Source organism: Gavia stellata, chromosome 5, assembly GCF_030936135.1.
Source record: "Gavia stellata isolate bGavSte3 chromosome 5, bGavSte3.hap2, whole genome shotgun sequence".
NCBI lineage: Eukaryota > Metazoa > Chordata > Aves > Gaviiformes > Gaviidae > Gavia > Gavia stellata.
The window spans coordinates 73,398-97,655 of record NC_082598.1 but is presented as its reverse complement, the minus strand read 5'-3'; the positions used below and the strand labels follow the sequence as shown (position 1 = coordinate 97,655).

The window sequence follows — 24,258 nt, the reverse complement described above, 5'->3', positions numbered from 1 at the left end:
CAGGCCGGGATTAGCCACCAGCTTGCACACGCTAACAAACCCATATCCCTGTGCCTGCAGGGGTGTCTGCCCTGTCCTCAAGGTACCTGCCCTTGACACCTTACCCCAAGCAGCTGCCCGAGATGCAGCCTCCTGCCAGGCATGGAGTGCTGCTAGGGCACGGGAAGAGCAGGTCCGTGCCCTGGGTGGCTAGCAGGGCCTGTTGCTGAGCTGGGATCCCAGGGAAAAGAGACGGCTCTGCTCTCCTGCTGTAGCAGTCCCCCCGGGAGCATGGTGTTTGCATCGTGCCCTTGGTCAACTGCAGCTCTTTCTCAGGAAGTACGGGTCAGCGCTGGGATTGCTGCATACCGTACACATTACAAACTAGAGGCAGTAAGTGAACATTATGGTGGATAACTTTATTTCGAAACAGCTTGTCGGAACAAAGTAAGTCAAACACAAACCCTTGCCAGTGCTCGGCATCCAGGAAGCCCGGTGAGCCCTCTCCACCTTGGCTCAGTCGAGCTGCCCTCAGCTCCTGCCCTGCCAGGGGCAGGTGTCCTACGTCTGCACTGAAAAGCGGGCTAGCATCTGTGCAAGCACCGGGCAGAAGCTCTCTGGCAAGCTGCAGGCCAACTCCCCCCATCTTCTGAATCCTGCCAAGAAGTACTTGCTGTGTTGGCTTGCAGAACAGCCCCATAGGCACAGACGGGCCATAAGGAGGAGAGCATCCAAGCAGCAGTTGGCTGGGAGAACGGTGCTGTGCTGCAGCTCCAGCTGCGGTGAACTGTCGCTGCGCAGGAGCCAGCCAGGGCATTACAGCTGGCTTGGCACTTGCTACAAACGCCATCATGAGCTGGGGTGTTGGACAGCGAGACCGGTTATGGAAGCAAGCAAATCAGCATCATGGGTAGTGTTGCTCTCAGGAGGGCAGCATTCTGGGCTTTAAGATTAAATTCAAAAGCCCTGTTTTATGCCTGTTCAAACACCCTGCTGAAGCCGCTCCTGTAGGATGAGGGCAGCTTGACATTACTGCCTACTTTATGAATCTGTCTGGCTTCCTCACTGCCCTGCTTGCAGCTTTTCTGCACCCGCTGACAGCAATCTGTGGTTTGTGGCCTGCACTAGCCTAGTCTCAGAAACCAAAATTTGAGGCATGCTGGTGATGTGTGCTGACAAGAATGGGAAATACGGGGTGTTGCAGGGGATAGCTGAATCTCTGGACAGAGGGCCCCAGAGTAGCAGGCTTCCTGCAGACTGACTCAGTGACTAACAAAACCATAAAACAAGGAGGAACAAACGATGGGAAGTGCCTGTCTGCCCAAGGCCAAGCTTAGTGTCTTGCCTGACCGCTTCCGGCCCGGTGCGTACGACTTGGCAGCCGAGCAAGAAGCCAAGCTGTGACTGCACTTGAGCAGTGCCCTGGGGTTCACTGCAGGAACTCATCGTACTCTTTGGGGAGCAGGGAGCGCTCACAGGAATCTCTCCTCACTGCCGCTGGTCTGAACACTTGGACAGGAGAAGCAGCCATCAGAAGGGGCGCCACCGTGGCTTTGGCTCTGCTCTGATGCTGCAATACAGGGACAAAATATGAATGCACCTTGTGGAAGGAGGCACTGGCTTGTCCAACAGCACACTGTCCGATGTGTCTGCGTGTGCCAGCTGTTCAGCATCCCTCTCCTCAACTGCATGAGCTTATGCTACACCCATCCCTCTGCCCTGCCAGCTGCAAGTGAATGTTGCCCCTGCTGTATGCTGCCTTCCCTGTACCGCTGGGGTATCAGGGAGCTGCCCTCAGCCCTTCTGCAGGAAGCAGACCAGAAGGGCAGAACAGAGACTACCTAGGCTGATCAAAGGCAAGAGACGTACCTGTTTGGGTTGATGCCGCTCTGGTCGCTGGTCCCTGGGCTGGGCCTGCTGCCTGTGCAGAGGTTTGTACAACACACTCTTCAGGTATTTGTAGAGGTTGCTTTTTACATGCAAGGGGTTATAAGCAACTTCCACTTCCAAGCTGTTCAGGGCACTCTGCTCAGACAGAAGAAAGAACCTAGTGGCTATGCGATGTGACAGGTAGAGGCTGTGGGGTTTGCTTGGCGTTTTTTGTTGTTAGTGTTGAGGGCTTTTTTTACGGGGCTGAGTGTTACAGACACTCCATGCCACCCTGCGGTGATGGGAGAAGGGATCTTTGGCTGTGCTGCTACCCACAAGAACCGCTCTTAGCTGTGTGTAGAACAAGAGGCATCTGCAACCAGCTCTCAATGGATTTAAGCATTCCCTTGCAGGATGCGGCCCTATCCTCCCCCATGCCCAGAATCAGCCAAGAAGCTGGAGCACCCTGTCTGGACACCGTCACCCTCAGCTCTGCTTCATAAGGCCTCTTCCCTGTCCCCCCAATGGACATGCAACATTGCTCCAAAGGACAGGCATTTGCTGTCCGTGAAGAAAGCTGTAGGCTATACTGGCTGCTAGAAAGAAGTTCTGGAGTGCTCCATCATATTCCAGCTGTCACTAGACATTTTCACAGCTCTTTCCTCCTCTGCTCATCTGCTAAGACCTATAGTGAGGGCTTTGCCCTTCCTGGCATCACCTGAAGCAGAGGCAGACAACTCAGGAGAAGAACATACAGATGCACAATAGGAGATGAAGAAGCCTGAATCTATTGGAAGAAACAGAGACACTTTATGTAGTGATTTATCGTACGCCTAAAGCACCTCTCTCTGCAGTCTGAGGAGATCCATGTTCCCTGGCAGTGAGGGAGATAGTTACATCTTCAGCAGCAGCTGCATGTCCCGTGCATAAAGGCTGATCATTACTCTGATCCCTGTTTGTACAACTGGGATCCTTTCCACAGAGATTGGGCAGGGCTGTCAATGACTTACCTCTATAGGGGCATGCACTCCCTCAGGATGTTCAGCAAGAAGGGCTGGGAAGGTTGACGGCAGCAAGAGCTCTCTGATGGCGACTGCTTTGACAAGTAGAGTGGCAGAGTCAGAAGGGACAATGATGTAGTAGGAATGCACTGTGATGTTCCAGTTTGGACTAACGTTCCGTGGCTCACGTTTGGCCAAAAGCATCCACTTCCTTTGCTAAATGGCAAAAGCCAAAACCGATGTGAACAATGGGCAACAGCCACTTCCTTCAGCACTTTCACTGTAGGGGCTGCTGGGTTCAGGAGCAGAGACATTCATACGCATCAGAATAAGAACACTATTCTGCATTATGGTTGAGAATAGTATGCTGTTTGGGTTTTGGGGTTTTTTTAATTGAATGCAAGACAATTCTTAAGAAAAACATCCAATTTTGCTTTACGACTTATCAGCAATGGAAAGTCCTCCACATCCCAAGCCTTGGTTAATTATTTTCACAAAGATGCAAGTCTAACTGCAACCCTGACTTTTGCACTTCATGCCTCCAAACACTGGATTTCTGATATGCTAGAGAGGCTTCTCTAAGGTTTGATGTGCTGTAGCACCTTTCCAGCGGATGCATTGGCTGGAAGGTTTTACAAGCCCAGCTCTGGCCCATGAGATGAAGCTGCAGCTTTTGAAACATGTTTTCTGGTGCAGGCTAGACAGATCTTACTAGATGTGCACTAACTATTCCTTTCTATGGCAATCCCTCCCCAGGAAACTGCAATTTTCACACACTCACCAGAAGACTACGACATAGAGCATGGAAGCTGTGCTGGTTTGTCTCCAGGTCATCCCAGTCTAGCTGCCAGCAGCTTGTGGGCCTGATGATGAAGGGCAGTCCATACACCACAGACTCACAGACCCCTTCAGACTTCAGAGCCCTGCAAATACACAGCTCATGTTAGTGAAGCACAGCCAACAGGAAACCAGCCAGAAGACTCTACCAGGAGACGACTAGCTCAAGTGGTTACCGCGGTATGAGCTGCAATACTGCTACAAGCACTTAATGTCTGTATTGCTGTGGCCTGTAACTATGAAACCTTGCAGAAAAGTCCAACTGCAGTGAAAAGAAGCTTTCTTGCTGATTTCCAGACTCCCTTGTGTCTGCATTGACAAGAGCATGCCAAGAAGCAAATCCAATCTTCATTTTGTATACAAAACAGGTTGTTAATATGGCCTCTTGAGCAGTATCTCAGCCAGGCAATTACATCTCTTCCTAAGTGATTTTTACTGGATTGTGCTTATTCTTCAAACTGACACGTGCTCTACTCCTGCACAGAGCCAACATCTCACCACAAACACCACTACAGACTTTACAGTGCTTGACATTGCCTGCCCATAGCACGCTTCGGCTTCATGCCAGGGAATTATTAAGCAGCTTCACTGCTTTGGCTGTGGGCCATTTATGCACAATTACTGAGTGCTCTTCAGCTACTGACAGGCTGAGAATCATTTTAAGAACAACTGTATAGTTCAGAAATTGCACAAATTTTTTCCTATAAATAAACCTCAGAAAAGACACTAGAGAGCATCACTCTTCTTGTTATGCTCTGTGCTTACCAGCCATAGACTGCTGACGGGAAAGTGAATAAATTCTTACGTGAAGTCACACAGCACTATGAGGCTTTGCTTGCTTTTTTACTACTAGTCAACTAGTTAGCTCAGGCTCTGACATCCAGTTAATTGCTGTGGCCTCATGAGGTTGGACTTGATGATCTTACAGGTCTTTTCCAACCTTAGGGATTCTGTGATAGTGATTCTGAGGTAGTGAAAGAACAGCAGAATTATATATGGAGCAATGGCTGCAATCTACAGAACTTCACACTGGAGGAAAACAACTGTTGCGTGAATAACACCTATGGTGTTACACTCATAAAGTGTTCGTGTCATGGTAACACCGTTTTTGAGTCTGCACTCCCGTCTGCGTGTGTGGGATGTCCTGTTCCATAACACTAAGAGTTATGGCAGTTGAGGGTATCTCACATCAGAATTTTGCTCACTAGCACTTTGAGTCCCCCAGCGCTTTACGGTGATGTAACTAGGTCCTAAGTGAATTGAACAGAAAGAATGAAGGCTGCTATTACACCAGCCTTCCAGTTACCAAGCACAAAGCATGTAACAACACTTACTTTACAACCTGGAGTTTATACAGCTCAGTAGCTGGCCAGGCTGCCATCTGGCTGGGTGAATTCAAATCTGCTGCTCTCATGGTGCCATCAACGGTCCCAGAAAGTAGAGCTGGGTCAAGCAATCGCTCCTGCAAATCGCACTTCAGACACACTAGGAGAAGTGTGGTTTAGAGGAGAAGATTGGTTTAGATTGCTGGAAATGGCACCGTTTAGCACATGACATGCTCAAAGCACCTACGAATACTAAGTTAATGTTTTCTAGCAACAGCAACTATTAAGGGAAGAACAAGGCTAAAGCCACTGACACAAGGCAACAATCTATCCCCATTTTACACACATGCTTGGCATGTTACGAAAGGATTGGTAACTGGGCAGGCAAGTTCCAGTTGCGGCAATGAGTAGCCAGCTGTAGAGGGAGCAGAAGCTCCTTTCCCAATGCCACACCGGGTTCAGGGCCACACATTTCCTGCCAGCAAACCCCAGCACACTGATGACACTAACTGTGGTATAATACGCTATATAGCTGCATACAATTTCTCTGGCCTTCTCCAGATTTCTTGAGTGTGGGAAGGTGAAAAAAACTGACTGCAGTGTAACTTGGTTTGTCTTGCTAGCTATAAGAAGACAATGCATCAAGTATGAAATTCAATGTTATGACAAAGGAAAATCCACCTTTAACAAAATACCATAATTGCCTGTGCTGGTCTGGAGGCTGCTGTGGTAGCTACTACATAAATAAAAAGTCACACCAGGCTTTCTGATCTGCTTGCTGTGGAGCACATCTGCCAAAGCCACCAGCAACTCTATACGAGCTTTGTCTCCAGTCTGGAACTGGCCTGTGGATCACCAGAAGAAAACAAGCGTGCTTCTGCTGCGATGGCAATGGGAAGCTGCACGTGAGTACCATGTTGGAGTGGCATGGAAAGGGGATTGCTGCAACTGCATGTGCAGATTCCCATGGCAGTGCAATGATGACAATACAGTTAAAAACAACTTACAGGAAACAGCTATGTCTGTTGGTGTTTTCAGTGCTCACCCAAAGATGGATTAGGGATTTGGACTTAGACTAGTAAAGGAAAAAAAATTACATATTCCTTATAAATTTTCCCATGCATTGTAATAACTGTTGGCAGCTCCAGCTAGAACATTAGCTATTTTAGTGCTATATCATTAGACATAATACAAGCCAAGTCCCTTTGTAAGACAGCCTTTACTTAAGTGCAGCTCTGGCACAGGCTTTTAGTATCAAACACAAGGAATACAATTTTTAGGGCTATACAACTGAGCCAGAAGGTCCTTGGCTCTTAGTATGTGAGTTACTAAGTTACCTTGACCGAGTGGCTATAAATTCACATACTCTTCAAGGCACATTTTTGCTGCAGAATGGAAATGAATTACAGCATCAGCAGCCACAGGACATGACAGCAACCTAGAAGTATTCTAAGCAAACGGCCCCTCTCAGCCTGAGACAGCAGAAACTCCAGGCAGCCTTCAAAATCCCCCCGAGACCTTCCTTGGGTTTCTCAATGTGAGGGAACATGCCCATAGGACAGGCCTGGGTAATCTTTAAGGCTGAGGGATTTAGGAGCTCCCTGCAGAGGGGGAGAGAAAATGAAATACTTAGGGTGGTCTTGGGTGCAGTGGCATGGCTGAAGCCTCCTGATGGAAGGAGGAGATGGAGGTGTTCTCTCTCTGTGCTATAGTCATGTAGCCATGTTTTAAACAGCATCTCCAAGCTGATGACATTGTCCTCTATGGTTTGCACATCGATGTCCATTCCCAGTATTGCAACGTCTGCAGGAAAAAAAAGGTGAAAAAGCACGAATATTTTCAGCCATAGAAAAGAATATTCTTTTGCATATTCCACTACACTACACCTCCTTAGTCCCTCAAGTGCTTTCACATAAGAAGTGCTTCAGAAGCCACTACCATGTAAATCACAGCACAGCACTGTGATGCCTGCCAGCCCTCTTAAAAGGACATTGCTAGAAGCTGAGCTGCTCCACAGCCACACCAACACCCTTCTCATCAATGGGGTGGGTGGACTGGCTACTGTCGTCTTCAGAGGACAAGCTGTGACTGATGCAAACCATCCTCTGCTGTGGTCACCTTAGCACTGGCCTCAGAGACTCTTCTCACTATTTTAAACCATTTCCTCCTTTTCCCTAGGCAAGGGACACTGGATACGTGATGCTATGAGAAATCAGACAGACTGCAAAACTGAAATGCTATACTGATGGGGAATTTTGTAGTAGTGATGGAAAAGTACCACTCCGCATACAAAAGATGAATGTTACTTTGCAGTCTGGCTCCATGACTAAATTGCTAAACATCCTCAACATGTGTTTAAAGGAGCAGCTAGTCACAGACCTGAGAGGAACAGATGCAAAACTTGACCTGGACCTGACCAACACAGAGGACATGTTTCAACACATGACTGTTGAAGTGCTGCTTGGTAACAGCAATCCCACAGTAGAACATCCTTCCAGATACAACAGTCAAAACTATCCACCACTGTTACATTTCATTTCAAACAAGTGAAATGCGTAAAATGTAGAGACTTGTTAAAAAGAAATTAAAAGGAGAAAGTAAAAATGTTTGCAAGGACATAGCAAATATTTAAGCTACCATGTTGGAGGTGTATATGGTACAGCTACAACGTTTAGGAATGGAGAAACGTAGGCTAGGCTGGACAGCAGAGCTAGGGAGGTCATAAACAAGGTTAAACCCTCACCAAAAAAAACCCCAAAACACCTTCAAATAATAACTCAAAGGTGCATCCAAACAGGAAGCTAGCATAAAGTCTAGCAGATTAAATACATTTTTTAAAAAATAGGTAAAAGTGAAAAAAAAAAAAATTTGATGAGCAATTTGCAAAATGCGTAGGACATGTAATGTACCCATTTGTAAACACAGACGGAACGGACAGCCTGGCAGCATTAATAGGGTCGCCATACAGGTAGGATGTGAAACAGGTATTCTGAGAAGATGAATACATAGCAGAAATAGCCTTTTTTTTTCCCAATATGTTTACCAGGCCAGCTGGGGACTAAAACACAGTGCTACATCCATCTGCAATGAGAAATCCTTTCTTTATGCATTAGTACTTACAGTTTGCAAAAATGACACTATGCATCCACTCCTACATTTAAAAAAAAAAAAAAAAAAGGACAGAAATTCATTTATGTCCCTCAGCATGGCAAATAATTTCGGGCTAATATAATGATTGTCATTCTTCAAATGGTCTGCAACTTGCAAACACACTTTTTGTAGTATGGCCATCACAGCAGGACATACTTTCTAATTGTTTCCACCTTCCAGCCTTGAGGAAGGCATTGAGATCATGTAGGTTGTGCCCCTGCAGCAAAGCAGAATCAGCTCCTACTTGCAGCGGGAGGTCCTTCACGCTGTTCTTGCTACTGAAAGCCTTTCCTTCTTAATGTCTGGTCTGACTGTCACAGAATCACAGAATCACTAAGGTTGGAAAAGACCTGTAAGATGATTAAGTCCAACCATCAACCAAAAAAACCCACCACCATGCCCATTAAGCCATGTCGCACAATGCCACGTCCACACGTTCCTTGAATACCTCCAGGGACGGTGACTCCACCACCTCCCTGGGCAGTTTATTCCTTGGCTGCAAGGACATTTCTTTTTTTTTTTTTTTTTCATTCTTCCCAAATCTGTATAGTAAACTGATTATTCCCTTAGTTTTGTAGCAGCTTTTAAAAATGTATCTTAAGACTGCTATCATGCCTTACCCCAGTCTTCTCTGAGGCTTACAGGAACATGGCTTTCTCCCCCATAGAGCACTGCTGGAGGATACTCTGGTGGAAGGGAATGCTCTGCTTCTCTCTGCAGACTGTTCTTCAAGCACAAAGCTATTGCCGCTGTCAGTCACTTGCCCTGATGCTAGGAGTCTTGCTCTCATTTCCCTGCAGAATGCACTAATGCACCTGGAGAGCATGCTGGTTGTGTTTCAGCTGTGGTGCACTCCCTACTTTTTTTAGACTTAGGTTTCTCTCCGGGATATGCGCTGAAGATGGCGTTAACAGTTCGGAAGACAAAGCACCAGGAAATGCATGGATTTGCTTTGCAAATAGTGTATACACAGGTGACAAGGGGAATTACCTGTGTTTTGAGAGACAGTGTTTTGGGGCTGGTAAATGTTTTAGTCCTTTCCTCAGTAAATATTTTCCTATTTTTTTAGTTTCTCTTCTGTAATAGGTAAGTAGCCACTTACACATCTTAAGTTGGCACAATACATGGCAATTGTAAAAAGAAATTCACTGCACTCATTGCTATCCCTTTGTAGGAAGAATGGGTTGGGATGCCATCTACTGTGCAACGGGTCTTAAAATTCCTGGCGAGCAGATATGCAGAGCCATTTACTGGTCAGCAATCTGCAGAGCACATATAGAAAAAGGTTCCCTGGGACTTGCAGAAGATGGATTATGTTCATAAAAATGTATTAGGGCTTTATCTTCAGTGCTTGTTTTTTTGTTTTCCCAAAACAGAAAATAGATAGGGCCAGTATCTATATCACATACAAATACAAACCTTCATTAGCAAATGGTTTGGCAATGCTCAGATGCTTTAAGTGTTTGTAATGCAGTAGGGACAAGAGGTAATAATTAATTCTTATGTTATCATGTTTAATATCTTCATTGATGATCTGGATGAGGGGATCGAGTGCACCCCCAGTAAGTTTGCAGATGACACCAAGTTGGGCGGGAGTGTTGATCTGCTGGAGGGCAGGAAGGCTCTGCAGAGGGATCTGGACAGGCTGGATCGATGGGCCCAGGCCAATTGTGTGAGGTTCAAGAAGGCCAAGTGCCGGGTCCTGCACTTGGGTCACAACAACCCCACGCAACGCGACAGGCTGGAGGATGAGTGGCTGGAAAGCTGCCCCGCAGAAAAGGACCTGGGGGTGTTGATCCACAGCCGGCTGAAGATGAGCCGGCAGTGTGCCCAGGTGGCCAAGAAGGCCAACGCCATCCTGGCCTGTATCAGAAATGGTGTGGCCAGCAGGAGCAGGGAGGGGATCGTGCCCCTGTACTCGGCGCTGGTGAGGTCACACCTCGAATACTGTGTTCAGTTTTGGGCCCCTCACTCCAAGAAGGACATTGAGGTGCTGGAGCGTGTCCAGAGAAGGGCCATGAAGCTGGTGAGGGGTCTGGAGCACAAGTCTGATGAGGAGCGGCTGAGGGAGCTGGGGTTGTTCAGTCTGGAGAAGAGGAGGCTGAGGGGAGACCTCATCGCTCTCTACAACTACCTGAAAGGGGGTTGTGGTGAGGTGGGTGTTGGTCTCTTCTCCCGAGTGATGAGTGATGGGACAAGAGGAAACAGCCTCAAGTCACCCCAGGGGAGGTTTAGGCTGGATATTAGGAAAAATTTCTCCACCAAAAGGGTTGTCAGACACTGGAACAGGCTGCCCAGGGAGGTGGTTGATTCCCCATCCCTGGAGGTATTTAAAAGAACATATGATGTTCACCACTACCTAACTCATACTGTAAACATTTTTGCAAACTGTGCTTAAAATTTCACTTTTGTGTCACCTTAAATAGTGTAACCACACATAGTGAAAGAAATTATCGGCTTGCTTTTGAGGTTTGGAGAGAATAAAACTCAGCACTACTGTTGCATGCAAAAGAACTGCCTGACTGCACTGTTACACCCGAGTACTTACCTGTTAGTTCATTTCAGGGAGTCTGCCAGTAACAAAACTTGGGTCCTTGGGTGAAAAAAAAAATTCTAGTAATAATCAAGAGCTACAGCTCTTCATTGTTAGAGTCAGTCCACATTTCTATTGCTTCCAAACTTGGCATTGATGCTACTGGGTGGCTGTTGCTGGTCTGTAACAGACTTCTCCACCATATTTATTCACCTTAAAACTAGATGTCTTTCTAAAGGTTTTTGATTCTCCAGAAACTGTGGGCTTGATTCAGAAATCTAATAAAACTGTACCCTCATGTTATGAGGGAACAAAATTAGGTCGTATTCTTGAAGTCTGTCAGTATTTAAAAGACAAAATTAAAAATCCTTTACTCCAGTTGTATAATGGCCAAGAGAGTTATCTCCCAGAGGAAAGATGACATGCAGTCTGTTAAAAAGAAAAGATTAATGCATCCAAGTTAACTGGGAAAGAAAGGTGAAACACCAAACAGACCTTTTTGGTCTATCCCACCAAGGTCCAGGTCGGTCATTGCAGACAGATGGTGGATGTATTTATGAGACAGGTGAAGTTAGGAAAACAACATGTTCCTGTTCTCCTTCTTGAAATCAGGAGTCGTGGATACTAAGTCAGGAGAGAAACAAAACCTTAATTTTAAGTATGTTTTAACAGGAGGTTCTAGAGAAGCAGAATGTTGGGCGTAGGGAAGAACATGTAAGGATTACCACAGTGAATGTCAGAAGTCCGATACGGAGGCACTCAGCCCCTTCATACCCAAGACACATCTGTACAAGAGAAAGGGGAGAGACGCCAGTAACAGCTGCCTCCTGCCAACCCTCCTGCCTGACAGAAAGGCTGTTTTGAAAGCAATACCCAGAATGGTTGGATAAAAAAATCAGCGTGTGGTGTGGTCAAAAGGTGCATTGGACAGGAGAGCTTCTTGATTTGGGGACCAGATTTAAACCATCCCTTTTGAAAATCTGGGACAGTGAGATGAAAGAACTTTGAGGAAGTTCGGCTAGCAGGACACAGCTAACTGATCCTTACAAAGCAGGCATGAGGTCCAGCAGCTGGAACAGCAGAAAAAGACAGAAGCCTACCATGGCACAAAGACTTGAAACCCAGTCAGAACATATTTCCACTCTCATTGGTACACATAGAGGCTGTTAACTGTTAAGACCTCAAAAAGAGGACGATAGGGCCAACCAAGAAAAGAGCTCAAATTCTAGCAATCTAACATTGAAGCCCTAGAGCATGTCAGAAGAGATTTTGAGACCAATTTACCAAAGCCATTACAAATAGGTTACATTTTTTCAGGCTAATCAGATTCACAATATTTTAAGATGTCTGAGGCCTGTGGTAGAGCTATATAAAACAACAACAGAAAAAATAAATTGGAAACTGTCATTTGCTTCCAATAAGCTGAGATGGAGAGGGCACAAAATGAATTTCTCAGGCAGAGGATTTAAAAAGAGATGATTTTTTGACGTGCTACGAATATAAATGCAGGATGCAATGTCACAGCAATGCTCCGGATATTAAAAATTTAAGTAGGTTCAAACAGCCACTAAACAAACTAAAGGAAGAAATACCCATGGTGGGATGAACCTCATAATTAATTGCTGCATCACAATGTTTATTTTGTAGTGGGAAATGGGCTGCAGTTGAACACAGCATTAATTCTTGCACTTCCTGCATGCTAGATCTTGCAACTTCAATGTTCTTTACTGTGATTTTTTTTTCCTAATACAATGATTTTTATTTTTTTTTTTTCAGAAACAGAGGAAAGGAGCTCCAACAGGTAAAAAAATCCTCTTCATAAATCAGTTGGGCTCCTTTTTCAAACTATTTGGACTATCCATCCCCTGGTGCTCCTCTTAGAGAGCAAATACATCATCTGAGTCTTCTCAGAAGTAGAAAACTCAGAAAATTAGATGTCATCATCTGAAATTTCAATGGCCTTTGTGTCCCCCTTTATGTTTTCATTCCATTTACTGGGTGAAAGGGCTACACAACTTAACTTTTAAAAACAATATGGTGGGGTTTTGCATGCTCCAAAGCAGTCTTGTGACCGAGAGGCACACAGCAGCTCCCGTTCTGCGGTGTCTAGTTTTCCAAGGCCTCCCTGCAGGGTTCTGTGCAGCACCAGCTCAATGCAAAGTCCTGACAATAATCCTCCTCACTTGAGAAGCCAGCATCTGCAGCCACCCAAAACACTGTCCTCTTTCATATGGACAAGATCGATGCTTTTAAAGAATACCTCAGTCTTGGAGCTGCAGGCAACAGTTCCTTCCACAATTTTGTAACTCGTGGTTTTGGCATATTAAATTAATTCTAAAGTCACCTCAGAGTGACAGAACCTTGGTCCTCTTCCTTAGGACTCACTGTTCGAGTGTTAGTGGTAAAGGTGCTGGTCAGAAAGAGAAGGCGCTCCCTTTCTCTGGCCAAGCAGTTTTACCTGCAGAGATGAGCACTATCCCTGAGGCTTCTGTTTTCAAACAGGCAGAGTCCAGAATAACCAGCTATGCCTCACTGAGACAGACTGCCCTTTCAGGGGTAGTAAGAGGGTAGCTATACCTTTAAGTGCTTGATTATACAACTCAGTGTTTGACTTGGTCTGCCGCCAGATTAGTGGGATGCAGAGGCAGCAGGAAGAGCAGTCATCGTCTGCAGCAAGATGCACCTAGTCAGTGCTGTGCCGCAGATGGGGGGAAAACCAGTGTAAACTCCTGCTATTTGGTAGTCATTTTATCAGCCTTGAGAAAGAGCTGAAATAACTGAGCAGATTTGAAAGTTAGGTAAAATGAAATACAGAAATTCAAGTTGCAGTTATAGCAGCATTGCAATGTACAGGCTTCCACCACTGAATGGCTGTGGTATTGGACTTTTGATCACCATCTGGCTGGTTTATTTAGAGTCTGCTCAGCACCTTTTACTTTGAAACAAAAAGGCTCAAAACAGGAGCTAACAGTAATTTCTGTTTCTGAATTTCTCATTACTATAGCTTAAATTCTCACTGCTGACAACTGTCAGATTAAGGGAGGAGTTCTTCAGAGATATGGCCAGGAAAAATAACATTCAGGGTCTGGGGTGTACTCACTCTCTCACTAACAAAGCACATGGTCAGGTGTGCGAGGGATGGGGCAAAAGGGAATCTGAGATCCACCTAAACATTCCCAGCCCCTTCTCTGCCAATTGACCAGAAATTTGCTACTGCAACCAGAAAAGAAGAAGAACATCTAGAGACAGGTAAGGCAACAACATCCAACATTGCCTGTCACTCAGTAAAGACAATATTGCCATTGCTAGTAACAGGTCTTACAATAACTTTGCCAGGCATCAGGAGTCAGGTTTTTAAGCTTGTTATCAACTCTTTGTGGGAACTTGCTGTGTGAACCAGAGCTTGGTACCAGACCTGTCTTGCTGATGGGAAGTTTAAGTGTCAGCAGTAAAGGCCTTTGAAATGGAGACCTAGATTGGAAAACAGAGGCCACAGGGCTACGAAGAACTCATTGATGTGCAATTACTGGTTACTGAAGAAGTCCAACCTTAAGACCTCAAGAAAAACTGCCCTAAGCATAAAGAAAAGAAGCAGCAGCTAAGCAAGAACAGTATCAGTGACAAAAAACAGTGAATCAACAGGTTAAGTACCTGACCTGGTCTGGAAAAGTAACTCTTCCCAGCATTGTGCAATATGTAGTCTGGAGAAAAGGACTAAAGGCTAAGAACTGTCTAGAACCCAAACATCTTGTAAAAGGACAAGATCTTGCGTTGGCGAGGGGGAGGAGGGGGGTTATCTCTGTAGGATCATTGAAACTGTAAATGGCCTGCCTGCGTCTCCTTCTCCTGTCTGCCTGCTCCTCTCTCCCCTGACTACCTGCTTCAAGGATTCTGGTTGCCGCTGTCTACACCAAGGACCTTTTGATCAGCCAGTCAATTGCCCAGGGTGATGTTCAGCAGTGTGAGTATGTGTGTGTCTGAGACTGTGTTACCCCTATAAACTCTATGCATTTTTCTCTTTAATCCCCCAATACAGCTGTACTGCACATGAAGTCAATTTTAGGTAATACCAAGAGATGCAGTAATGCATGAAGTCTATATGTTAATTTTGCCAAAATGTGATAAAACCCCAGAGAAGTGGTGTGGTACAAACTTTTTGCTGTTCCTCCGGGCACAGTAGTTCCCACTTACATGAGTGACGTGAAATGGCAAAAAGGGAAGTGGCATATATTGGACCAAAGCAAGAACTAGTGGTTGTCCTGCTGTCCAAAGCCATAACTTCCCTGAGTACCCTGTCTGTCTTATACTCACCATTGCTGCTGGGCTCTTCTGCTGGCATGCACTGTTCCACATCCTCTGGCTCCAGAAAGTCTCTCTTCAAAACCTCAATGACTTGTATTCTTCGGAGATTCACAAGGTCTACATCTTTTAACTTCTTTTCCAGCTGCTTTACCATTTCTCTGCTGGACTGGCTAGTCAAAATTGTGATCTGAAACACAAATCAGAGTGTGCAAGAGCTGCCTCTACCCTAATCCTCTCTTGATAGGCGATGATGCCTATTCTGGTTGAATAGCACAGGTCCCACTATGGAGAAAGTAGAGAAATCTCGCTAAAATATCTCATCTATTCAAAAGCAGATTTAAAAGCATTTTTTTGAGCTTTGTCTTATAGTTAAGCCAATATGAAAGGGATTTGAGCGGTTCACTGCAGGACCACGAACAGGTTTTGTGCCACTGCTGGAAGAAGATGAAGCAATCCACAACTGTCTTATATTCTGTGTTTTGCATTTATGGTCAGTGAGTCTGTGTGTGTATAGGAGGGACTCTGCCTGAGACTTTCCGAGGGACAGCACCACTTCCCATTACTGCATCAATTATAGTTCAAGTAGACTAAATTTGGCCTTCTCCCTTGAAGGCTGAATGCGAATTTTTTTTTTTTTAAATAAGCATATAGTCTATCCTAAAGATGTTTCTTAAGAGAGCAACATTGGTTTGATCCCACCTCCCAGTTTTGATGTAATACTAAGTAAGTGACTGCAAAGAGTTTCTCCATCATTGACTATCAGCAACAGTTTCTAGAAACATGTTGGACATGTTTGACACCAGCTTCGACCCTGAAAGAGTAGTTAGGTGAGGAAGGGGGGGGGGGGGGCGCAGGGGGGAGTGCAGGGAGTATACCTTCTCCATCCAGATCTATCCTTACTGTTTATCTACAAGATACTTCATACTAATGAAGTAGTAATTACGATCTCCTTTATGAACGGACAAAAGTAGGTAACAGGAACTGTTCTTGAGTTGGGGGGGCAGAACCATCTAAAGATACTATTTTTTTTACACATCTATAAATAGAGCATTTCCTAAACTAGTACACCTCAATTTCACAAAAACCTTTAGGTTATGTGATGGAAGCTCATCTGCACGCCCACGAAGGAGAACAGAGACACAGTGACAGGCAGAAGAGCCCAAATAATACCCTGGCCTGGCTGCTGCCCTCAGCCCATCAAAGGCCCATTTCCCCAAGCCTAAAGGAGCACAGGGGACAGTGTCAGACCAGGAAACCAAACAAGGGGCTTGGAGGAAGGGACAGACCACTGCCTGGGCTGTCCCCAGAGAGCCCTTGTCCAGGTGTGAAACCCAAGAAGACAAGTCAAACCCCGAGCACCTTTCTGACTGAGAGCTGGGGTTGTTGCCTAGGGGTGTCGGACACATTGTGGGATGCAGGGGAAAAGCAGTTTGGGATTGCACAAGGCTTATTAAGGGATGTTTAGGGGAGGAACCAAAAGTGGGCAAAGGGATGGAGCTAGGGGATTTGGGAAGGAACATGTGTGGGAAAATAGAGGGGCAAGGGGATAAAAAGAGTCGGTCCCATGTAAACAGTTGGCTGGCCAGTACGCTTGCCCGGTCAAGCCCTGCCCTGATCACCACAGTCTGTCCCACCTTCTTCTTAAATTCCTTCCCAGCTCTGTCCCGGGTGAAGGTTCTCTTCTGTGTGCACATGTGTGTGTGGGGGTCTCAATGCAGCAGCTGGAGCCACACCACGGGCTGAAGGCCCGTGTGTCTGTGGTGCAGCGGCTGGAGCAAGTGTGAGTGAGCATGTGATCATTAGCAAATATCAAAATGGACCAGCCGGTGAATAGGTGAAAGAGCCTGGGAGCAAGGGGGTCTCTAAGGGCGAGACCACGGGCTATCGGAGGGACGAGGGGAGTCCTGGCCAGCTCTGTGTGTGTGTGTACACATGACGGTCTGTACCAGCAACTGGAGTGGGGCTGCAGCCTTGGGGACTCGTACATCCAGATGCCAGCAACTGGGGAGACTGGGACCCAGAAGCAGCTACTGGGCAGACCGAGTGTCTCAGCCCAGCTGCTGGAGGGATCACAGAATCACAGAATCACTAAGGTTGGAAAAGACCTGTAAGATCATCAAGTCCAACCATAAAAAAAAAAACAAAACCAAAAAAAAACACAACAAAAAAACACCAAACCAAAAAAACCACCACACACACCCACAAAAAAAAAAAAAAAACAAAACCACCCACAAACCACAAACCACACCACAACCCACACCAAAACAACCTACCCACACCACACAGCACCATGCCCATCAAGCCACATCCCACAATGCCACATCCACACGTTCCTTGAACACCTCCAGGGATGGGGACTCCACCACCTCCCTGGGCAGCCTCTTCCAGTGTTTCACTACTCTCTCAGTAAAGAACTTTTTCCTAATATCCAGCCTGAACCTCCCCTGGTGCAACTTGAGGCCATTTCCTCTGTCCTAACACTTGTCACTTGGGAGAAGAGACCAACACCCACCTCCCCACAACCCCCTTTCAGGTAGTTGTAGAGAGCGATGAGGTCTCCCCTCAGCCTCCTCTTCTCCAGACTGAACAACCCCAGCTCCCTCAGCCGCTCCTCATCAGACTTGTGCTCCAGACCCCTCACCAGCTCCATCGCCCTTCTCTGGACACGCTCCAGCACCTCAGTGTCCTTCTTGGAGTGAGGGGCCCAAAACTGAACACAGTATTCGAGGTGCGGACACGCTGCAGGGCATCGCCCTCAAGTACGGCATCACGATGGAACAAATAAAGAGGGCAAATAAACTGTTCACTAATGACTGTATATTTCTGAGGAAAACCCTGAATATTCCCGTTATATCAGAGAAACCGTTACTGTTCAATGGACTTAATTCACTGGAGTCTCCTGACAATGAAACTGTTGACAGCTCCCCTTCTTGTGATGAAGGACCAGTGACAGTTCAGGAAGAAAGTAGTTCTTCTCCCAGTCCTCAAGAGGGATCCACATTGCACATATGGAGATAGATATGTGCATGTGTGTATATATATACTCATATATATATTCCTGCTAGTGGATCTCCATCCTGCTCAGCCACATAGGGGAGCAGGCTGAGGCCACTGGTGCAGTCTGTGTTTGTGAGAGTGCTCTGAGTGTCTGTCTGTGATCTGGGTGACCAACCATGTATGTATATATGTGTTATATACGTGTGCTCTGTGTGCTTGCTGGGAATACATGCTCAGCCTCACAACTGGGTGGGCCTGCAGGCATGGAGCTGTGGCAGCCTTGCTGATGTCAGATCAAGCCCGATTTCCCTAACGAAGCATACCTCTCCAACCCAACTTATCCCTAGTGTTTGCCTCTGAGTTACTGGGAATGAAGAAATTATTATGGGCTCCTTTCCGGAACTTATAAAAATGGCTAACAGGGACTGTTCTTCAGCTGGGGGTAGCTGAACTGTCTAAAAGATACAATTATCTTTTGCAGAGCTACAGAGCTCTGCTCTTTTGCAGAGCATTTGCTACACTGATGCACCTTTATTTCATCAAAACCATGGCTGCATTATATCTGTAGCCTATCACCTCCAATTTACCCTTTCCACAACCTGAGTCACGCTAGCACATGCTGGTCAGAGACCGTCTCCAGCACCTCAATGTCCTTCTTGTAGTGAGGGGGACTTGCATAAGCAAATCGCCAGTGGTGCTCTTGTACTATAAATACCGGCCATCATGGTCTCACGCTAAAGAAACTGTACTTCTAACATTACCGTAACGCCTCCTTAAGCGCTTGCATTTCTGCTAGCTCACATGTAAGCAGCTTCTGCCATATTACGTTTCTTCACCCTGCTGCCATTCATAGTCCTGTCCTCGCCTTCCTGCCTCTTCCCACTTAGCCGCAGAGGTCGTGTGCTCGGCTGCCTGCAGCCTGCTCCGCTGCTGCTGCCCTCCAGGCTTTGCCTGGGGTGCGGCGGTGGGATGATGCTGCAGGCAGTACAGCAGCCGTGCGTTCCTGGCATGCAGCTCCGGAGCAGTCTCTTCCACGTGGACGGAAGCATGTGGAAAGCTTTTTGGTTTAACTTGTGTTGCTTTAGAAGCATAACAGCAAAAGCAAAAAAGAGCACTTCTTTCAGAAGAGAAGGCTTCACAAACAGAAACGGTAACTTTCTCTGCTGAGACGAGCCAGTGCACCTCAGTGACAGGTCTGGCCCCTCGCTGCCTGCCTTCTCCTCTCCTGCCCAGCTGTGCATACTCCCTCTGCTAAGCATCTTCCCTCTGCTGCAGGACTTCACAGACAGCGATCTTACTTGTTCCAATTGTTTACTCCTCAGTTGTTTACTGACTGTAATTATATGCCTGTAATTTGCTGTTCCAGCCAGCACCACGGGTTACTGTATCTCCAGTAACAGGGCCACCGAGATGTCAGTTTGGCAATTGGGCATTCATCCATCCACAAAGCATTACATTTTGATGAATTACAAACACTCCAGATAAGTCTTATGTTAAGTCTTAACTGCAAAATACTGGACTCATCTGATTTATGAGGGCACTTAACTAACACATGAAGCTCTTGAAACAGAAGGAAGAAATTGTATTGGTAGAACCTGACAGTCATCCCATCGAAAACCAGACAGAACTAGAGAGTTCCAAAAATTCTGTAAGTAGGGCTGATTTTCTCTTGTCCATGCCTTACAGTTCAATGCCGGAATACTTCTCCTAATATGTTTTCTAATCATAGAATCATAGAATAGTTTGGGTTGGAAGGGACCTTTAAAGGTCATCTAGTGCAACCCCCCCTGCAATAAGCAGGACCATCTTCAACTAGATCAGGTTGCTCAGAGCCACGTCCAGCCTGACCTTGAATGCTTCCAGGGATGGGGCATCTACCACCTCTCTGGGCAACCTGTGCCACTGTTTCACTAATACTTTAAAGTATCACAGAAACAGAATTGCTATTTCTCTTCACAGTGGACTAAATAGAAAACGCTTGTGGGAGATGTTACGTACTCAGTCACCACACATAGTCTACCTCATACAGCTGAATTTAACAGGGTAAATGGCTGCTTTAACTGGCTTAAGTTATCCAGGCTTCACTTCCAAGAAGGTATCGTTTTTTTTCTTCCTTCTTCAAAAAATACAGTATCTGAGCAAAAACATTCAAACGCTTTCTGAGAAAAGGAAGCAGAAATAAAAATCCAACTTACTCTGCATAAAAAAATGCTTGTGATGAAACAAAAACATCAGAAGCAGAAAGCTGCCTTTTTTAGAAACATGACCTTTTGTAAGGGTAAAATACCCTTCTGCCTTTCTGTGATCACCGGCTTTTATTTTTCAACAAAGGCTCGAGAATTGTAGGTGCTCTTCTGCTCACTTCTTGGCTCCTCAGTGATCTGACGATGCTTATTCATCCTCATGAGAAAGACCAAGGCCACCCCTTAGATCCCACTGAGGTCTGTGAAACACCTTTTGTCAGGATTTGCAGAAGACTGAATTTCATCCACAGGTTACATTTATGCAGCATGCAGAACAGGAAGGATTGCTAGCTTGGAGAGAAGTCCTTTGTCCCTGAAACTCTCCACAGAACTAAACTTTGAGCTCAACTTTCCTCAAGATAGGCAAGTATGATGTGTTTGCCTTTTGGAAGCCCTCAGCAGCCTCTCCAGTACCTGTGCTAAAATCAAGTGTACCATAATACTGCAGATCTGTACGTTCTTTGAATTCTCTCTCTAGTTTTATTTTGGATATTTTTCAAATTAAATAGGATCACTATAAATTGTATCCACTAACGAAGCGACAAAAAAGCTATTCTTAATTTAATTTTTCTTTCCTTTTGCTCTAGAAGGCATGTATTCTTGGAAGAAACAATTGATGCATGTCACAAACAGCTCGAAGGGAAGTAAGGCAGCAGAAACAGGGAATGAAATATAGTTAGCATGGAGCAACTCAGAGGGAAGACTAGTGTGACTGATGTCTATGGTATTTGCTGTTGTACAGGAACTGGGAAAATTCAAAGTCGACAGTGTGGACATTATTTTGCATGTGGTAAAGGGAAGGAGACTGTATGTTCAGCTGTCAGTGAGAGGCTTTTAATTTACAAAGACGGCAAGGAGCTCCTCCTACCTGTTCAACTGACCCTCTGCAAGGGTTCTCTAATACTGTATGAGATATTTTCTGGCAGACATTCTTTATGTAGAAATTTAAGTACAGTTTGCTGCATGAAGTTTCTGAAGAATGGCCACATGTCCTGGGTTACAGAGTTCTTGTTCTCCCTAAGAAATCTTTCAAGTTGGAATCCACGCATATTTGAGAGTGGGTTTTTGTTCGCTTGTTGTTTGATTGTTGGAGTTTTGCTGTTTTGTTGGTGGTTTGGGGTTTTTTTTTAAACACAAAATTCTACTACATCATTCTCTGGTTTGGGTATACTGGAATCAATCACACAAATGTTGGTCAGACTGCTGTTCCAGCTAGGCACAACAGCCAGCTCTACATCTTCTCAGATTGCCCTGAGCATTTTTATAAAGACTCTCCTCTAGGGTCTTCTTTAGATGGGACTGAGTATACACATTCAGGACCTTTGCAGCGCCAAGGATAGTGCAAGAAACCATGTGAACTTGCTGTTTTCTGGTACCAGGAAGAAAAACATTTGGTTACCTATCAAAATTATCAGCTAAGTGGTATGTGGTCACATTAATTCCAGGAGAGTGGAGGACACCCAATTTTCCAGGCTGATGCAAGTATACGAGAGCAAATATAACAAATTGGTAAATTGTCAGAAGAGGAAGAATTAGTGTTGCATCTATGCACACTGTTCCTCTGAGAAAATTAAAGCAGATTGTAAAAATGGTGGCCAACACTTTCAAGTATGTAAATAATACCACAGCCTATCACTGCAGCAGGTGTCTTACATGCCCTTGCAATGAAAAGTATAATATATTTGCATAATCTAGAGGAACAAGGATCACTTAGTGGAGTATAAACTCCCTATATTCATGGATAACTTAATTTTGAATGTAGCTATCTCATTCCTTCAAGTATACTAGAAGACATCCTGGACTGTGTTGTGTGTCAAAAAAGGTCTTGTCTCAACAGTGTACTCTGTTTGTTCCAACCCCCAGCTTTGAACCTAAAGCACAAATCACATTTGAAATGGTCAGGAAAAATACCTCAAGGCCCTAAGAAAAAACAGAGAAGCAGTAAATCAGGAGAAAGGCTTCCTGGATAGACATTAGAAGTGAGTCTTAATTTCAGCTAGGAGAGTCTGCCTAATCACAGCGTGACTCTGGAAGGGTTTAAGGATCTAAACACAGAAGAAGGACTGGGGAAATTTCACTCACAGGAGTCTGGATTCCTTTTTAGGACTGACAAAGCTCCAAAACCAGATGGACCCTGAGTCTGTGAAGTCTGAAATGAAAAACAGTTTGGAGCTGATGTTTCCTCATGTCCAGAAGAAAATACTACTTCTATCTGAGTCCTTCCTCTCTTGGTAACTGCCTGTCCTTTCACATCAGTTGATACTACTTTAAAAAAAATACTTCTTCCTGTGAACCTTGCTCTGCTTTCTACATTTGCACATATATTCTCATGTGTTGTTAGCAGCTTCCCTCCCACTTACGCAAGTATACACACCCAGCTGAGAAAATAGCCACTCGCGTGCACCAAAATCCATTAGTTCCTGTCCCAGGACTGCTGTACATACAGTTTTCCCTAGATATGTCCCCTTTTCTACAGCAATCTGCCAAGAGGGATTTGAGGACTTAATAAATTCTTGCAGGATTTCTGGACATTGGATCTCTGAGACAGCTAGATTGCTGAATACCTAAAATCTTCTGGCACATTCACTGTACATAGGGTCATGTCAGAGCCACTGCTCAAGCTAAGGAGTGACAACACACCTATGCAATCGGCTCAGGAAGCACTGGACAGACCTGCTGTGTGCATGTTCATTCCCACTGAGAATCCTGGGGAAACCAGACGCCAGTATGTATGTGCACTGAAATGCCAGACGAACATCAGGCTGTCCTACCGTACCAACTCATGCCACTAACCTGTCCAACAAGACTTATTTAGCTGAAGTCCCTGTTCTTTCTGCTTTCTTCAGGCAAATCATCAATAGCCAGCCCCAAAACTTCACAAAGCCTGAGCAGAAAGGAAATGTTTGCATGTGGTGTTTCAAAACACTTTACTCCCCCCTTCCCAGCGCCTTGTTCCTTAGAAGGAACTTTGGGAACTGCTGTGGCGTGGGATACAGAGTAACACATAGCCTAGAGCTGGAATGAACAGAAATACCTTTCATGATGCAGGAATGCTTATTTAGCTGTAGAACTTGCTTTTAGGCTGTCTTTTATGAAATTGCCTAAGCTCTGTGAGTGTAGGTGGAACATGAGAGATACACATTTATAAAGCACGATTAATGAAGTGGGAAGTGAGAGAGCCAGTGCTCCTAATGCATTGGCAGCTGCATCTTATTGAGGGCCATGTAAAGTGCAAGGAGTGGGGATAAAGTACTAGTGCATCACGATGCAGATAAAGTATTAGTGCATCAGGATTACAGCAGGCACAGTTCCCTGATTTCTCTGGGGCATGGGTAAAGCAATTGGATTGCCCCATTCTTTCTGTGCATGCCATAGAGGTGTCAGAGATTACCCTTCTTCCATTCACCCAATGCAGGGACACATGCCAAGCACAGACATGATGCTTCCGGAGTTTCAGGGCCTGTCTGTTGTACAGAGCTTACAATGGTCTTTTCAGACTTTTCAGTTATTTCACGCAGCCATTGCCAACGATGTATTGTAAGGGACCCCTATTACAATTTGCAGAATAGGAGCCCCGTGGAACTCCCAAGCTGCCACTGAGAAAATAAAAATGCTAATTATAAACAAACCCTCTTATTATTCCAAATACTGACCATATTTTCTTTTTACTCTGAAAACTGATTTGAGGAGGACTGTGCCAAGACAATGACCATTCTGCAGGCTTTTCCTGTCCTTTGCAACTATACCAACTACTCTCAGGATGAAATGCATTTCTTTTGTCTGTACGAGTTCACTTTCAATGAACTGTGGACATGCTTTCAGGCACAATGAGGACCTCTGTACAAACATCCTATTGTATCAGTGGAAGTTCCAGACACTATAACCGCAGTACGTAAGGCTGTAGGCTGAAAGGAAAATCAAGTCCATAAGTACTGTGAATGTCTTTGCCTTTGACACCGTTCTTCTGTGAAAGTAATCAAAATAAAGCTGAAAAAAACATCCGATCTTAAATACCTGGAAAT

At 45.3% G+C, this 24,258-nt stretch overlaps 1 protein-coding gene across 1 annotated transcript in view; it reads right to left on the bottom strand.

Moving 5' to 3' along the window:
• Window positions 1-794: 794 nt before the first annotated feature.
• Window positions 795-24,258, bottom strand: part of M1AP (meiosis 1 associated protein) — a 38,685-nt gene continuing 15,221 nt past the window's right edge. The window contains exons 4-10 of the mRNA XM_059817653.1: window positions 15,006-15,183; window positions 6,641-6,814; window positions 5,021-5,171; window positions 3,631-3,772; window positions 2,859-3,065; window positions 1,849-2,004; window positions 795-1,549 (exon numbers count right to left, since the gene is read on the bottom strand). Coding sequence (XP_059673636.1) covers window positions 1,409-1,549; window positions 1,849-2,004; window positions 2,859-3,065; window positions 3,631-3,772; window positions 5,021-5,171; window positions 6,641-6,814; window positions 15,006-15,183 — 1,149 coding nt within the window. The 3' untranslated portion in view covers window positions 795-1,408. The remainder of the gene's footprint in view (window positions 1,550-1,848; window positions 2,005-2,858; window positions 3,066-3,630; window positions 3,773-5,020; window positions 5,172-6,640; window positions 6,815-15,005; window positions 15,184-24,258) is intronic.